The 17,457-nt window shown below is 67.2% G+C and overlaps 1 protein-coding gene across 1 annotated transcript in view; it reads right to left on the bottom strand.

The window, feature by feature from the left end:
• The window catches only part of Nsg1 (neuronal vesicle trafficking associated 1), a 21,765-nt gene extending 5,384 nt beyond the window's left edge, over window positions 1-16,381 (bottom strand). The window contains 5 exon segments of the mRNA XM_048364383.1: window positions 374-484; window positions 4,851-4,910; window positions 4,912-4,960; window positions 8,487-8,635; window positions 16,376-16,381. Of these exon segments, the coding sequence (XP_048220340.1) occupies window positions 374-484; window positions 4,851-4,910; window positions 4,912-4,960; window positions 8,487-8,623 (357 nt within the window). The 5' untranslated portion in view covers window positions 8,624-8,635; window positions 16,376-16,381.
• Window positions 16,382-17,457: the final 1,076 nt, after the last annotated feature.

Here is a 17,457-nt window from a genome sequence, read left to right as displayed (position 1 = left end):
GAGGCCACGGGGCCTCGGCACGATGCACCCGCCCCCCGCCCCGCCCCCGGGCTTGCTCCCTGGCTCCCTTCGCCCTGTCTGTGCCCCCTCTGTGCCTCGCGTGAGCTCCGAGGCGGTGGCGCGGGGAAGAACGGGGCCCGTCCCGGCGTGGCGGCCTCTGCGCGGGCCCCTGGACGCTCCAGCCCGCCTCCCGACCCCACGGGGCCCAGACGGCACCTTTCCCGGGACCCAGTCCGAGGGCTCAGGCCTCCCAGGCCGCCGCGCCCTCCGCCTGCAGGGCCAGGCTCCCCACGTACACGGCGGGGCGAGCGCCACCCCTGCTCAGGGCCCCAAGGGGAGGGTGGGGGGGGGCGGTAAGAGGAACGGGGCTTACCTTGAGGACGAACCCATCGGGGCAGGCGCGGTCGTACTTGTACACCTTGTAGACCACCAGGAAGACGACGCAGGTGAGGAAGGCCAGGGCAAAGAGGACCAGCACCGAGACCTGGGGGCGCAGGCAGGGCTGTCAGGGAGGCCGGGAGGACAGACGGACGGACACACGTACGGGTGTGCCTGCGGGGCAACCTGAAGACCCCGGAAGAGGCGCCGGGTGCCCGGGGAGAGGGGCACTGGGGAGGAGGGGGTCGTGGGCCGCCACATCTGGGCCACCTCACCTCAGATGGGTTGTTTCTGTATTCCAAGCCTCATTCGGAGAGCTCCGGGTGCAGACGTGCGTGCATGCGTGTGCGTGCGTGCGTGCGTGTGCGTGCGTGCGTGCGTGTGTAGAAGCCTTGGTGTTGAGACACAGCTCATGGGCGACTCCAGCGAGGCCACGAGCAGCCGGCCGTGGGGCCAGCACCTGACCCAGACAACCTCGGGGGCCATGCTGCCCTCCCTGCCGGCAGCCGCTGGGACCCCCTCCTTCCTCCGGCCACATGGTGGAGCACGGGGGCGGGGGGGGGGCTCGGCCGCTTCCTGAGGCCAGCAGAGAAATCCACATGAGCTCATAGACGGACCCCCGAGCCCCCGCAGCCCCGGGAGCCTGGCCTGGGTCCTCTGGAGACAGCGGGGCCTGTGGTTCCTGTCTGCCAGAGGGGCACCAGGTCCTGGGGTAACACTGTAAATTAGAGGCGAGAGTGTCCCCCACTCCCAGAATAAAGTTGCACCGAAGTCTCAGCCGAGGCGCCGATGACCACAGCCTTGTTGGGAACCGGGCTCTGTGACGCGGCGAGGGGATTCGAATGGCGCGGTCCAGCCAGACCCCCGAGAAGAGGGAACCGTGGGCAAAGACGCGTGGGGGGAGGGCCAGGCCCGCGGGGACCCGGGTCACCCACCACCAAGCGGCCCGAGGCAGCAGCAGCCCCCACCCCCCGAAACCGGGAGGAGGCGGCCGCAAGATGCCTCCCTTCCCAAGGGTGCTGCCCCCCAGAACTGTAAAGAGAACACACGTGGAGTCCAGGCACCCCCCCCGGAGGCAGAGCCGGGGCGTCCCCGCCCCCCCCACACCCACCGCCGTGCTTGCGGCGCCCAGCGGAGCGCCTCGTTCTCCATCTCGTCTCCGGTCAGACGGGAGGCGCGTCACGCCGACTGCACGGACCCACGGTGCCTTTAGGCTCAGGCTCCCCCTCCCGTGCCCCCCTCCCGTGCCCCCCTCCCGAGGGGCTCGGGCGGCCCCGGCGGGGGGGATGCGAGAAGGTTCTCCGGCCCAGACGAGGGCGCGGCCTGGGTGCCGGGTGCGAGGCGCGCGCCCCGCGGGGCGGAATCGGCGGCACCCACCCCCGCACGGGCCACGCACGGGGCACTGACGCCGCCGCGCTCCCGGGCCTGGAGTCCTCCCCTCTTGCCAGGCACCCCCGCCGGGAGGTTGGGGAACCCCTGCAGAATCCTGACACCCAGGATGCAGCATCGCACAGACGGGGTCCAAGCCCACCTGGGCCCCGCATCGCCAGGCGACCTTGAACCCCCTCCCCCGTGGCCTTTCCACTCGCAAAATGGGGGCAGCCAGGGCCGCCTGTGGAGACTGAGAGCCTGCAAACGGCAGAGCCGGCTGCTCCCTCTCCTCCCTTGACACGGGGGGAAGGGGGGTGTCATTACTGCTGACTAATGGGGTATCCCCCCCCCAAAAAAAAATCAAGAAAAGATGAATCCTGACATCCCCACGTAATGCAACACTAAAGCAGCCCATCCTGACACGCGTGTGCGCACGCACGCACGCACGCGCACAGGCACGCACACACGCGACGCGCACAGGCACGCGGACCGCGCGAGGCTCGGGGCAGAGTGTGGCCACTCGCGCGCAGTTCACCCAGGCGGCCTGGAGCACCCCAGGGGATTGCCGGGGAGGGCGGGAGACCGGCGCGCCGGAAGCTCAAGGTCATTAAGACGGGAGCAGAAGAAACAAACCACCCACACGGTCACCGGTGACACGATGCCAAGGGACACCAGGCCGCCGCGGCCCCTGCGGGCTCCGAGGGCTAGACGGCCAGGCCTCGGGCTGGCCCTGCCCCGGCTCACCTGGAAAGACACCCGGGGGAGGGGGCGGGGGGGGGAGGGTGACCTGGGCTCCCTCCAGGCCCAGAGACACCCAGGGACCGGGTGACAAGGGCGACCCGAGCTCCGCGGCCCAGCTCAGAGCTGCTCTCCATCCCACGGCCGGACCTGGGCAGGATCCAGAGGCAGGAACCTTCCTGAACCCACCCCCCCCCCCATGCACCCTGGGTCTCCCACGACGGGGAGGGCTGCACTGAGGGGCTGCCCTGCACGGGGTGGGGGGGGGAGGGGGGCGGGCGAGGGCCCTGCGCGGCGGCGTCACCGTGTTGACGCAGGGGTCAGCTCCTTCTGAGCGCGGGGTCACCTCCGAGGCATGCGATCGCCGCCCTGCCCTCCCTCGCCTTCCCCTCCGCCAGCTGTTACCTAGCAACCAGCCTGGCAACCGTGTCGCCAAGAGACGAATCCTCCCGTGACAGTCGCACGGTAACATCCCGGAGAGACGCTTTGTCCCAGGGATGCCGTCGGGAGGAATCGAACGCGGAGGCTCGTGGACGGCACCCACGCGAGAGGATGGGACGCAGAGCGCGACGATTCCCACTCACAGACGGCGGGGGGCGGGGGGAGGGGAGGGGGAGGGGACACGGCCACACGGGAAGCCACCCGGTTCCCCCACAGGACGGCCGCCACGCCGCCAAGCCAACCCCAACGGGCACCTGCGGCCCGGCTTCTGCGCCCCCCCCCCCCCGCCGCCCTCCCTCCGCGGCCTCGGGCTGGACCCACGTCTGCCCCCCTGTAGAGGCGAAGCCCCACAAATGGCCCAGGGAGGAGGCCTGGCTGGCGAGCTGCCTGGCGCTGAGCTTCCTCCACAAGCGACAGGCCCGGGGGGGCCCCGGGCACCCGCCAAGCCCCCTCCACCGGGGGCCGGCGGCACCGTGAGTCATCCTTTTACTTATCAAGCTGTTACTGAGCGTGCATTAAGCACCCGCGTCGGCGCCCGGGCCCCGAAACACGCCGGCCCCGCGCCGCAGTCTGGGCCGACCTTCTTGTCTCGGGGGGGCTGCTCCGGCCTAGTTTCCATTCCAGAGTCAGGCAAGGCCTTGGCTTCAAAAGACCATCCCTCCCGACCCAGCCAGGACACCTGCGCGCCGGGCCCCCACCCAGGAAGAGGCACAGTGCCTCCCCCCCCCCCCCCGTCCCCCCCCCACCCCGGACAGCTCGGGGAGGAAGCCTAGGAACGAAGCAAAAACAAAAGGAAAGGAAATGCTTCCGGAGCAGGCGTGGTAGCACCCGCCTGTAATCCCGCCAGTCCCGAGGCGGAGGTAGGAGGATCTTGAGTCTGAGGTCCTCGTCTCCAAACACACGCACACAGAGGACAGGGAGGTGTTGGCGGCCGGGGGGACAGGAGAGGGGCCACGTCGTCGGGGACTCAGGGCAGCTGGTCAGGGTGGCGCCTCCCAGAAGGGCTCAGAACCCACGAGGGTAAAGGGTGTTCAGGAGAGGCTGGGGCTGAGCCCCCTCCTGCAAACCCGCCTCGGGAGAAAGCAGGCCACCTCAGGCCACGGCCAAGAGCGGGCGGCCGGGGTGCCGGGCCCCCGCCTCGGTTTCCCCTCAGCTGTGAACTGGAGGTGCTCATGGCGCCTTCCCCCGTGAACGGGGTTGTGGAGACGGATGCGGGACCCTGTGGGGCAGCACGCAGAGCAGGCCCTGCCCCGCCCCCCCCCCCCGAGCCCTGCCTCCAGCCCCCCCAGAGCTCCAAGCCCCGCCCCCAGCCCCCCCACCCAGGGGGCAGCAGGGGACGGGGCGGCCACTGGACTGCCCACGGGGACTGAGGGCTTCCCAGGTCTTGTGATTCGGCGCCAGGTAACCACACAGGGTCCCAGCATGGCTGCCGAGAGCCCGGGGTCACAGGCACGGCCCCCACGCCCTAAGCAAGGGACCTGGGATCCTGCTTCAGGTGAGCGTGGGGGGGAGAGGAGGGGGAAGCACAGCCGAGGACCCCAGGGGGTCACGGCGGAGGGAGCGGCTCTCCCGCTCTGGGGACACCTGCGGCGACACGGGGCCGTGCGAGGGCAAAGGTCACACCGGATGACCTTGACCCGTGGAGGTCCGATGCCAGCGGCTCAGGCCCGGGCTCACGAGCCTCCCGGCTGGAGCGCGAGCTCCAGGGGTTGTTGGCCTTGGGTCCATCCATCTTGGTCCTGACCCCCAGGGCATCACCACCCCCCCACACCCGTAGGATGGGACACAGGGCCCAGGACACCCAGGGGCTCGGGGCGCGCGCTGAGCGTGGCCGGTTCACTGCCGGCGTCGTCTGCTTCCTTCGCGGCCCGGGGACGCACAGACGGACGGACAGACGGGCGGACGGGCGGGCGGGCGCTCACCTTGAACCTCTCGGTGACGCCCTCGGTGATGCTGACGGTGAACTCGGCGATCTTGGGCGGGGCGCGCTTTCCCCTTCTTGCGCTCGGGCTCGTACTCCGTCTTGGTTTTTCACCACCACCTGGTGCGGGGGACGGAGGCGGGCGTGAGTGGGGAGCCGCCGTGCTGGGGGAGCAGCCGCCCCGGGCGCCCGGCCGGGTTGGGGGCCACGGCCTTGGCCCGGAGTGTGGGGGCGCACCCCTTGCTTTCCCGGGGGTCTCTGCGTGTCAGCCATCCGCCCGCACGGTGGGAGCGGACCCAAACGCCCCGCCCCGCGCCTGCCTCCACCCCGGCGGCGGCGGCGGGCCCCCGAGCAGCCGGGCCGTGAGCAGAGAGGCGTCTCCCCGCAGGCCTCCCGCGCTCGCTCCCACCGCCCCACGCGGATCCCGACCCGCCGCGTCCCCGAGGTGCCACGCCTCCTCCCCCGTGGGGTGCTGCCCCCCGCGGGGCCCCCCCAGCTCTGCCTTCCTCACGGGCGGACGTGAGGGGTGAGGGGGGCGTCACACATCTTTAACTCCCCGGGGCCCAGCCGTGGCGGACGCAAGCGGCTCTCCTGGGATCTTCTCCCACGGGGGCCACACCACAGTCCGCGCCGGGGGAGCCGGGGCAGAACGGGAGCGGCAAGTCACCACAGGGAGGCACCTGGGCAGCCCGGGCCCTCGGGCCAAGCTGCGGCCTGTAGAGCCATCTAGAGGAGGAGGGGGAGGGGGAGGAGGGAGAGGAAGAGCAGGGGGAGGAGAAGGGAGAGGAGGAGGGGGAGAGGAGGAGAAGGCTAAGGAGGAGGAGGAGAAGGAAGAGGAGGAGGAGGAAGAGGAGGGGGAGGAGGGAGAGGAGGAGAAGGAGGAAGGAGGGAGGAGGAGGAGGAGAAGGCTAAGGAGGAAGAGGAAGAGGAGGAGGAGCAGGAGGAGGCTAAGGAAGAGGAGAAGGAAGACAAGGAGGAGGAGGAGCAGGAGGAGGCTAAGGAAGAGGAGAAGGAAGACAAGGAGGAGGAGGAGCAGGAGGAGGCTAAGGAAGAGGAGAAGGAAGACAAGGAGAGAGGAGGAGCAGGAGGAGGCTAAGGAAGAGGAGGAGGAGGAAGAGGAGGGGGAGGAGGAGGAGGAGGAGGAGGGAGAGGAGAAGAAGGAGGAAGGAGGGAGGAGGAGGAGGAGGAGGAAGGCTAAGGAGGAAGAGGAAGAGGAGGAGGAGCAGGAGGAGGCTAAGGAGGAGGAGGAGGAGGAGGAGGAGGAGGAGGAGGGAGAGGAGGAGGAGGAGGCTAAGGAGGAGGAGGAGGAGGGGGGGGAGGAGGAGGGACAGCGGGAAGGTGGCCTGAACCCGAGGGTGATCCGGCGCCTGGGCAGCAAGCCGGATGGACGTGTCATTCGCAGCCCCCCCCGCCCCCCCGCGTGGGCCAGCAGGGAGACGCCCACCCCTTGCAGGCACCACCCACCGACTGAGGTCTCGTGGGTGTCACCTGCTGTCCTCAGCTCCTAAGGGCTTTGGTGCAGCCGCGTGACCTTGAGCACAGCCTGGGCCGTCGGGAGCACTCCTGAGAACGAGGCCCAGGGCGCATGTCCCGCTGGGACACGGAAGACGGGCAAATCCCCGGGGCCGTGGGACGCGGGGGTCACGCTGCAGGCCAGGTTCCGGGCACGCTGCGGCTTCACCTCCACATCTGCCCAGCGGGACACGCCACGGCCGCTCCCCTCGGAGCCAAAAACAATGCCCGGCAACACCGTTCTTGACTTCGCTGACCGCCCGAGTCCCCGGGGCAGGTGACGCCGCCACCGCCCCTCCCCGAACGTTGACTGTGGACGCATTGCCACCGGGGGCGGGCGGGATGAGGGGTGTCCCGCCACAATCGGCGTGAGAGAAGCCCTGCCTAAAGGACTGTCGCCTCCGCACTGTGACCTTGGCCGTGTCCCGCAAGCGCGCTGAGCCTCGGTCTCCTCAGCGTCGAATCCAACCCTGGGTCCCCGTCGAATGGAAATCCCTTCCCGGGAGGGCCCCCACCAGCCACGCCCTGGGTTTCATCAGGGCCTCTCAGGGGTGGGAGATGGGGTACATTTCCGACCGCCCCGGGCTTGGCTTCTCCCGGCTGGCCGGGATCTGGAACGTGCCCGGAAGCCTCCGCCTCGATCGCACATCCAAAGTGGAGCAGACCAACAGGGAGAAAGAGGCGGTCAGGCCGCGCGGCAGGAGAGCACTCAGCACGGGTGCCGCCTCTCCACCGCGCTCCTGGCAGAGGCCACCATCCGCCAAGCCGCTGGGGTGCGGAGTCCCGGGGCCAGGGAGACCCCCGGGGCCGGGCCCTGCTAACCAGGCAACTCTCACAGCTCCACAGGGAGAGACCTCGGACAACCCCCTCCCTCCTCCGGGGAAGCCCAGAATAGACCCACAGCACCCCAGAGCAGAGCCGCCCCACCTTAGCCTGAGGGACACAAGTGTGGCCAGGTGAAACACCTCCAGGAAGCCCCTTCCCCCCTTAGCTCGCCCCACCCCCCAAAACACAGACGACAGGGTTAAGGGATGAAGACACTGCAGGACTGGAGCAAGTCTCTCGTCTCCCCGTGGGAAGAAAGAAGCCTCCAGGGGAAAGACCCAGTGCCGGGGCACACCCCACACCCCCACTCCACCCCCAGCCAGAGGTCAGCAATCGGCACCTGCCAGAACAAACGGCAAAGCCCTGAGTCACAGTCCCTTCACCAGGGACCTAGGGAGACAATACAAGTAACAGCACTTTGGGGAATGGCAGGAGAGCTCCTTTGTGGCTACGGTGTGCTGTGTGTGTGTGTGTGTGTGTGTGTGTGTGGTGCAAGCAGCAGAGGAGGATCAGGCGAGACGCTGTTTATGGTCTGAGTTTGGCGATGCCATTGTGTGGATTCTGAATTCACCTTGAACGTGGATGCTTGAAAAACAGCGTCCTTACTGGGCAGCCACGGGGCGGCTGGGGGCTGTGATGGAGGAAAGGGGAAGCTTGAAATTCAGCCACGGTGGAAGCAAAAAACGCTGCCCGGCCAAGTGAGAGAAGAACAGAACGGCGGCTCCAGGCTGCACCGGCCCAGCCCGGGCCCCGGGGTGCGCCGCCCCCGCCGCCCCATCTAATTGGAAGGGAGACTCACAAAAGGAACAAAGGAAGGAGGCTGCCGGTGAGATCACACCCCGGAGCCGAGCCGAGCCGAATCCGCACCCGGCCCAGCCTGACCGGGGAGACGAGCCCCGCGAGGCCGGCCCCCAGGAGGCTCCGCCGGCCGGCCCGGGCCTCCGTGCGCCCAGGTGGGCTTGGCCCCGGTGCGAGGCGCTCGGGACGGGCAGCCGCGCTCCCCCTGGGCTCGGCCCGGACCGGGAACCCCTGCAGCAGCCAGCGCACCCGAGGAGCCCCCCAAAGACTCCCGCAAAATAGATAATAAGAAAATAAAATCAAGAGGGGGCGGAGCTCCATTGTGCGGACGCGGCTGACCTCGGAGGCCGGGCCCCGGGCACCACCCCGTCCCGGCCGGGCGCGCCCGGCCCCCCCCCGCCGCCGCCGGCCCGGGCTGCGCCCCCCACCCCACGTCGCGTGGCCCGCGTCCGCCGCGTTCCTTTGTGGCGGCCACCGCCTGCGATTTGGGGGTGCGCGGGGAGCCCTCACCTTATCCGGGGGCGGGAACTGCAGCTGATTGACATCGAGGGGCGTCATCAGGGGGATGGTGTCGAAGCCATCCTCCAGCAGCGGCTGCTTGCTGCCCTTCTCCGCGAAATTGTTCCCCAACTTCACCATGGTTCCGCGAGCCTGCCTGCGGCGGGGGAGAGCGCGGGGCGGGGGTGGGCGGGGGCCGGGCGTCCGCGACCGTCCCCGGCGGGGCCGTGGGGGAGGCCGTGCGTGGGGGGGCCCCGCTCCCCGATCCCGGCCCGTGGGGCGCCGTCCCGGGGTACCCGGGGGTCGCGGGTGACCCGCCCGTCTGCGCCCCCCGCACCGCCCCTCCCCGCAGCGCCCGGCGGGGCCCCGCGGCCCGCACTCACCCCGCGCCCGGCTCCGGCTCCGGCCTCCGGCTCCCGCAGGTCTGGGCTCCGTCCGCGTCGGCCGCTCCCGCGCGCAGCAATGGCGGAGGCGGCGCCGCGCGGGCCGGGCGGGGGCGCGGCGATTGGCTCGGCGGCTCCCGCCCCCGCGCCGCCTCCCTTCCCGCCTCCCTTCCCGCCCGCTCCCGGGGCCGGCGGCGCGCGGCGGGGCGCGGGGGGCCGCGCGGCGCCGCCTCCGCCTTGACGCAGCGCCGCACAAAGAAGCGCGGGGCCGGGGCCGGGGGCGGGGGGGCCTCCCCGGGGACCCCCCTCCCCCCACCCCGTGCGCGCGCGCGCCCCGAGCCCGGGGAGGCCGGCCCGGCGGGCAGGAGCACCCCGGAGGGGCGCCGAGCGAGCGGGGTGCGCGGCCCGGTGGGGCGGCGGCTGGAGAGGGGAGGAGGAGGGAGATGGCGGGGACGGGGCGAGCCCCCCCCACACCCACCCACCAAGGCGGAGGGGAGCAGACCGTCGCCGCCGCGCCCATCGGGGGTCCCGCAGGCCCGGGGCGCGCGGGAGGGGGCTCCGGGCCGGAGCGTTCCCGGGCGCCCGGCCGGCCTTGGGCGGAGCTGGGGGATGGGGGGCGGGCGGGGGGGGGCCCGAGGGGCGGCGAGCGGGGCGACCCCCCTCCGCGAGGGCCCGTGGCGCGCGCGCCCGAGCTGCAGCTCTCGCCGCCTGGAACAAAGCGCGCACGCAGCCAGGCTGTGCGTGGTCTGCCCGCCGCCCGAGCGAGCGGGGACCCCGGGGACCCCAGCCTCGGCGCCCGCCCGGGAGGGGCCGCGCGGAGGGTACCCGTGCCTGCCAAAGAGGGGCGTGATGGGCACCTTCCTTCCCTGGGGGGGGGGGCGAGCTGACATAGCTGCCGGGTTAGGGTCCCCCCCCCGCGTTGGGGGTGGACGACTGGCACCTCCCAGGTACCTGTCACTGCGTCCGGCCCTGGAGGCGTCCTGGCGGCCGCCAATGAGACTCGGGGCCCAGGGAACCCAGGGTGACTGATGCCCCAGGGTCGGCTGCTGCCAGGCCTGGAAGCCCAGGCCCGGGCCCTGCTCAGGGCGGCTGCGATCTAACTCCCTCCCAGGAGGAGACTCCCCCGAGCGGAGCTGCGGGGCCTCCCCGGCCGGGCCTCCCCCTCTGCCCTCTGGCAGGTCAGTCTCCAGGCCAGCCCGGAGCCGACAAGGGCCTTTGGCTTGTCAGGGCCCGCGCCCCATGGGCTGCCCTCCCCCAGGGGTGAGGAAGAGTCCTCGGAGACCTTCCTTGCTGCGCGTGCCCGGCGCAGCTGTGCACGCGGCTCTCAATCGAAGAGCCTGTGGCTTGGTGCAAGGGAATGGCTTCATCGCAGAGCCTAGCCGTTTGCAGATTCCATTGCACACGGGCGTGCATGTGTGTGCGCACACACACACACACTGTGGTCAGAATCCCACAAGGAGCAACAAAACAGGGCCCCTCCCTCTGTCTCCAAGACTTAGTCAAGGATCCATGTTGGCCCAGAGATTCACAGTTCTCGCGGTTCAGCGTGCCGCTGTCCCCGGCTGGCCCGCTTGTAGGCGGGCACCGGCCCTTGGCACTTTCCTGTTCGCCCTTTGCTGATTGCATCCGGGCTCTGGAAGGGCACGAGGGACACAGTGCACAGGAGGCCCACGGGAGCTTGTGGACAAGGGCCATCAGTTCCTCAGGGGTCACCCCGCCTTCGGACCTGGCCCCTCTCTCTGTTTCTCTGCTCAGGGGCCTGGGCATTTCTATCTCTTTCTGAACCACCAGTGAATCCAGGCAGACAACTTGGCCTTTCGCTTCTGCCTCTCCTGCGTCTGCAACGCACTGGGCGCTCAGCTGGCTTGGCCCCCACGTCCCCTCCCGTGGACTTAATTTTGCCGCAGAAAAGGCTTGTTTCTAGAAAATTCCGGGCATCACTTAAAAATACAGAATGGGGACACAAAAATACCATCTCGTCCCTGGCCATCCCTGGGAGTTCTGTATACGTCCATGGTCCCAGCCCTTGGCCTTGCAGTCAGGAGACGGTTCGGGGGGCAGTGGGCTGTGTTTGTTTCTTTGTGTGTAGTCACAGGCACGGAGTCGATACTGCGATGGGGCCTGGAGAGGTTGGAAGACCCATGGTGTATTTAAACAGAATTGCACATGTCATGTCTTGATTGGGGGTGGGGGGAGAGGGATGGTTTTGTTCTCGCTGTGCCTTATATAATCTTAATTAACCACTCTGCCGTTGCTCGTTTCCCAAAGCGATTGCGAGGACCCAACCCACTCCCGCGGCACCCCACTCTTGCCTTCGGAAGGAGAAAGGCAGCCAGCCGCTCCAGCGGCGGCCCTGCCTGCGCCTCAGTTTCCCTTCCTTACCCTTTCCAGCTTCGCTACTGGAGGGTCTGGAAGGCGATGACTCTTCAGGTACTTCCCGTTCGACTCCCAGTTTGGGATCAGAACAGTGCGCTAAGTCAGCAGACGCCCCGTGTGTCTCCCGCGGGTGGACGATGAGCTCCGCCCTCCTCCAGCCTGCCTCCGTCCCGCCCCCCAGCCAGGCCGAGGTTCACACCTGCCCCGCCGCCTGCCTCCGTCCCGCCCCCCAGCCAGGCCGAGGTTCAAACCTGCCCCGCCTCGAGATGGGCTAAGGAGCCGGTGCCAGTGGAGCTGGAGGGAGCGCTAAGGGCTGAGGAAGGGGCAGGAGGAGCCAGCTCACCCCCCCCCCCCCGGCAGGGATGATGGGGACTTCTGAGGACCTTTCCATAGGGGAGGAGTCAACTTCTAAAGCTAAAGCTCCACCTGGGCTGGCCTGGAAGTAGTCAGGACGCCCAGCCAGCGAAGAACCGGGGTGAGGTACCCCGAGGCCCTCGCCGCCGCCGCCATTGTATTCCTGGGCCAGCAAGGGCCACGGGCTACTCAGCAGAGCCTGTCCCTCCCTCCCCGCCCCCCCCCCAGGTGAGCCCTGGTGGCAAGGGAGCTCAACGGAGCCATCGCCAGCCTTCTCCAAACACGGTGAGCTAACGGTCAACATGGCTGTCCATGGCGTGACAGGGACCGGATGGTTACGGAGGCCAGAAAGGGAGGCCCTGGCGTCTGCAGGCCAGAGGCCCGGGGAGCCGGGAGCCGGGCTCAGTCCAAGCCCGGAGGTCTCGAACCCAGGGAACCGATGGTGGACTCTCCCAGACAGACAGGCGCCCAAAGCCGGACAGCGGAGGATCCAATCCGGCTCCAGGAGACACGGAAAGCCATCCCCTGCCCTGCTGACCCCTCCGGCCCCCCAGATGACTGGACGGGGGCCGCGTGAGCGCAGGGCCGCCCCTCGGCGAGGGTGAAGCTGCGTGGAGGTGGGGGGGGGGGGGTGAAATCCCTTTGCTGTAGGTTCTTCCTGCTCTGCTCTTGTTTTCCGCTCTGCCGCCCTCCAGCCGGGGAGGGGCGGACATGGACGGACCGTTTCGGGGGGTGGAGGGACCGCGGCCCTCGGTTGAAAGGACCCCGCTAGCAGTGGCCTCCCGGGGCCTCGGCTCAGCCCTCGGGGGACGCCGCCAGGGCGGGGTGGCCCACGGATGTCCCGCAGAAGAGCTGCTGGCAGAAGATGGGGAGCAGGGCAGACCTTACGGGACCTTAGTCCAAGTGGGGACCCCCCCCCAAAGCAAAGGCACAGCCCCTCTGCTTCTTCCCCGTCCCCGGGTCCTCGCCCAGCCCCCCTTGCTGGGCTCCGAGTTCCACTGGAGGCGCCAGCGGAGGAGGAGATGGGGGAGGGGAGGCCCCCTACACCAGATGCGAACTCGCAGCTCCGGACTTCACGCCGGCCGCGGGTTTCTCTCGTGGTTCGCAACTGTGCGTCCTTGGGCGATCACGCCCCCGGCCCCTGGCACTTTTCCCTTCTAGAATGATCCTAAGACCTGGGGATGGATTGCGAGGACCGTGTCATTTCATCTGGCTCTTCCTTCCCCCCCTCCTCCCCCCTCCCCTCCCGCCTCACCCCCCACGCCAAGCATTCCACGATCACCCAGCGTCCTCCAAGTACCAGCTTGGTAGCTTGCAGCAATGCGCTGTGTTAAATTATTTAACCGGTAAATGATTACGAAAGCGCTTTGCCAAAGCAAAGGCCGGGAGAGGCCGAATCCCAACGACAGCCACCCCGCCGCCCGCCGACGGATGAGCGCAGTCCCTTCTCCGCTGCGCAGGGGGAAGCGGGGTCCCCGGGAGGCTGCGGGGAACGCCCCAGCGCGGGGCTGAGCTGCTGAGGGACTTCCAGATTGCCCAGGACTTCGTGGGGAGGGCTGGGCTGGGGGGGGGGGAGGCAGGGGCATCCCCTCCCAGGTGCATAAAGCCCTTGAGTAGCTGGGGATGGGGCCTGGGTACCCGCAATGCCCCCCGTGAGTGCCCTCGTAGGAGGGGACTCGCTCAGGGAGACGCGAGGAGAAGGCTGGGGGCAGTAGCGGCCGCGTTGGGACCGTGCGGCCGGAAGCCGCCCGGAAGCCGGAGCCTGCGGACAGCCCAGCCTGGCCTTGCACACGAGGCTTCCCGGACTGGTGGTGACAGGACACATTCCTGGTGCCCTCATGGCGCAGTGTGTGTTCGTTCGTGAGGACTGTTCTAGAAAACAAAATGGTGGGACACTGCCATCCACATGGCTGGTCTGCTTTGGGAGTGCGCGGGCCCTGTACGTTTTAACCGACCACATGCGGATTTCACTGACGCGGCATCCCTGGTCCAAGACCCTCAGCGAGGGCCCCCGGGCCTGCTGGCGGCAGCCTTACCTGGGAACTTGTAAGAAATGCAGATTCCCAGGCTCCAGTCCCGCGCAGTCAAAGCTCTGTGTTCCCTCCCGCCGCCCCCCCTCCCCGCGCCCCCCCGCATTACCAGGGCTCGACCTTGGGGCCTGGCGGCTGGTCACTCAGCTTGCTGGCTCGTCTGGCGTTCCACCAGTTGAACCACGCCTCCCGCCCTGGTTTTTGTTGGCTGTTCGGGTGGTCGAGTCTCACAGGTTTTTCTTGCGTCTGCCGTGGCTCTCCCCCATCCCGGGAGGAGCCTTGCCTGGAGGGGCCTGCGTCTGTCCTGGGTCCTCTTGCCTGCTCTGGGGGTTCGGGGGGGGCTGACACACTGCCTCCCCCTGACTGGAACAACCCCCCCACGGGCCGAAGCAGAAGGAAAAGCGGACGCTGCCGTGGCTTTGGTTTCCGGGTTCATCGTGGGCTCCCCGAGATGGTTTTCAGACGCCGACGGTGACCCTGGAATGTGACGCGGGAACGTTCTCCACGCGTTGGGGCGGGGGGGCCGGGCGGGGCGCGGGGCTGGGGGCGCTTCGCCCTCCGCCGGAGGAGATGAGATCGATAGATGATACGGCTAATTGTGTGTTTCTACCAGATCGATTTTCCTGTCCCGTGACGGGCTCCTCCCGAGGCTGCTGGGGGGGGGGGGGATCCCCTCCTCCCGGTCACCTTCCCGCCGGGAGCTCGGGGCGCCCCGGGCCGGTGCCGCGCCCCACGGCTGACGTCAGGCCCACGCGTGCACCTGGCTGCCCGCCACATCCCGTGTCAGCAGGGAGAGAGCCGGCCTCTGTCTGCCGTCTCCCGGGGTCCGGGCACTGTTCTGGGGGTGCCCTTTATCCAAGCCCCACAACTACCTGAGACGTGGAGGTGAGCACCCCATTGTGCGGAGGAGAAGGCTCGGCGTCACCGCTACAGGACGGGAAAGCAGGAGGCCGCCTAACCAGACAGCGGGACCCAGGACAGCGTGTCCCCAAGCGGGTACCGGCCACCCGGTCACCCAGAGCCTGTCACCTGAACGCTGCGCCTCCCGTCCCCCTCCTCCCTCCCTTCCTCCCTCCCCCTCCTCCCTCCCCTCCTCCCTCCCTTCCTCCCTCCCTTCCTCCCTCCCTCCCTTCCTCCCTCCCTCCCCTCCTCCCTCCCTTCCTGCCTCCCTTCCTCCCCTCCCTTCCTCCCTCCCTTCCTGCCTTCCTCCTTCCTCCTGCCTCCTCTCTTTCGTCCTTCTGCCTTTCCTCCCTGCCTGTCCTCCTTCCCTCCCCCGCCTTCTTGACATTGTAGGGGTGTGGCCTGAACGACACCCCTCAAGCAGCTGGGATGTAGGGAAGAGTTCCTCCCTCCTGGTGCCTCTGGGCGCGGACAGACCCGGACCAAAGCAGGTGCCTCGGGTTTGACGTTATTTATTCATTTCATTTTACTTATTTTTTGTGGTTAAGGGGAGGGACCCTCAGTTTTGCCTTGAACTGGTGACTTCCTGACCTCAGCCTCCTACGTAGCTAGGACTGCCAGTGAGCTACCGCACCCAGCCTTATTTTACTCTACTCTTTTTGGGGGGGCTAGTTAGGGGGCTTGAACTCAGGGCCTGGGCACTGCCTCTGAGCTTTGTTGCTCAAGGTTAGCTCTCTACCACTTGAGCCACAGCGCCACTTCCAGCCTTTTCTGCTTATGTGGTGCTGAGGAATCGAACCTGGGTCTTCATGCACGCTAGGCAAGCACTCCGCCACTGAGCCACCTGCCCAGTCCTATTTTACTTTTGATTTTGACTTTGATGGCACCGGGGCTTGAACTTAGAACCTGAAGCTTGCTAGGCAGGTGCTCTACCACCGTGGCCCTGCCTTCAGCTCTACGTTTTGCAGGCTAGTGGGAGATGGGGTCTAGTGAAGGAAACGCTCCGGCTCTCAGGGTGCTGGGTAGCTAGGGATAGACACGAGAGGAAGCTGACTAAACCGGCCTTTCACCGAAACCGCAGGCGGGGAGAAGGTGCGGGCTATGAGGGTCTGAGGCGCTGTTGGAGGGCAAGGGTGAAGGTCAGGGTGACTGAGGTGCCCGCGGCCAGCAGAGGCGGGCCAGGGACGCCCTTTCCTGCCCGGAGTCCGGTGCTGGGCCCGCAGCTCTCCGCGCCCTGCAACCTCCTGCAATGCGCCTGCCTTTTGCCCATAAATCAGGGTCTTTAAGCCATAAAATCAACATTTGGACGCTAGTCACGTGCAAGGGGCTCAGCCCGCATCTCTGCACCGCCAAACAAAGCCTGCTTGGCTGTGGACGGCCCAGGCCCTTCCCGGTGTGGGCAGAGACAGTGGGCAGAGGGTGGGGAGCAGGTATCCTGGGGGGGGGGGGGGGGGCTCAGGGCCCGGGAACAGCCACCTGCTGGCTTTTCCTGAGAGAGGGCACCAGCAGGGCCCCTCCCAGCTGGGAGGCTGTGTGCGGTGCAGGCCCGGCCTTCAGGCTCCTCCGGAGCAAGAGGAAGGAGCTGCGGGTGCCTGAGGCCTGGCTGAGGCCCGGCTTCTGAGCTCGGCTGGCGTAGGTGCCCGGCTGCTCAGGCCAGAGCCGCCGTTCCCGCGGCGGTTCTCAGCTGCTACTTCAGCACCGGCTGCGGGGAGAGGGTGCAGGGGACCCCGTGTCTCGATGGAGAAATGAAGGCTCACAAAGTTCAGTCATGTGTCTCTATTCCCAGAGTAAGCGAAGAGCTGAGGCTGAAACCCAGGTTCAGGGCAGGTCCCCCGCCCAACACAGGACACCCCGAGTCTGCCCAGCGCTGGCTACAAGGGAACCCGACAAGGGTCTGCTTTCTAGGAGCTCAGTGTGGGATGGGCAGCGTGTGTGTGTGTGTGTGTGTGTGTGTGTGTGTGTGAGAGAGAGAGAGAGAGAGAGAGAGCTCTATGGAGCTCGGGGAGGTTTTCAGAGAACCTTCTCTGGGGGTCTGGCACACGGCTGGACCCTTCCAGCCACGTTAGAGCGACTGGGCAGAGTCCAAGAAAAATAGAATGATGACCGTGTTTTAGGTCCTCCCCATCCCAAGACTGGAGAGGCCGAAGCTTCAGGTGATTTGAAGGTGCTGGGGACATTGAGAACAGTGAACGGCCATTTAAAAAACGTATATAAACAGATACCGAAGCGAACGCTGAATGAGCTAACAGTCCATTTTCCAAGCAGTCCAAAACCCGAGTGCTTAAGCCCACGCGTGGCAAGGTTGAGGCCCTGAGTTCAACCCAAGCCCCACCGAAGAGTCAGGAGCCCGAGAAAATCCACAGAAAAACACCAGCAACTATCTTGATAACACACACAATCTTTAGGCTAGTTTTTTTTTTGCAAATTTACTAAAGGCAGACAATAGTTACGATAACCTTGTTGCTAGAGACACAGAGAATTCGCTTCTACTTTTACATCAGGATCCTAGATTGACCTTAGAAAGTTTAAAGATAACTCTTAGTCACATACCTAAGCTGTTTTATTGTATGTATGTGTGTGCGTGTGTGTGTGTGCGTGTGTGTGCGTGTGCACGTGTGTGTGCTGGACCTGGGGCTTGAACTCGGGGCCTGGGTGCTGTGTCTGAGCTTTTTTATTATTATTATTTTTTCAATCGGGCTAGGATTTTATTAACCGCATGGTGTCCGCACTCCACCATTTGGAGAGCAAAGCACAGCTGTGCCTGAGCTTTTCTTGTGCAAGGCTAGTGCTGTAGCACTTGAGTCACAGCTCCACTTCTGGGGGTTTGGGGGTGGTTAATTGGAGATGGGAATCTCCTGGGGTTCCTGCCCCGTCTTCGGATCTCAGCCTCCTGAGCCGCTGGCTTACAGATGGGAGCCGCCAGCACCGGGCT

Source organism: Perognathus longimembris, chromosome 16 (assembly GCF_023159225.1).
Source record: "Perognathus longimembris pacificus isolate PPM17 chromosome 16, ASM2315922v1, whole genome shotgun sequence".
Classification (NCBI taxonomy): domain Eukaryota; kingdom Metazoa; phylum Chordata; class Mammalia; order Rodentia; family Heteromyidae; genus Perognathus; species Perognathus longimembris.
Note: the sequence above shows the minus strand (reverse complement) of the source record. Positions and strands in the feature narration are given on the sequence as shown.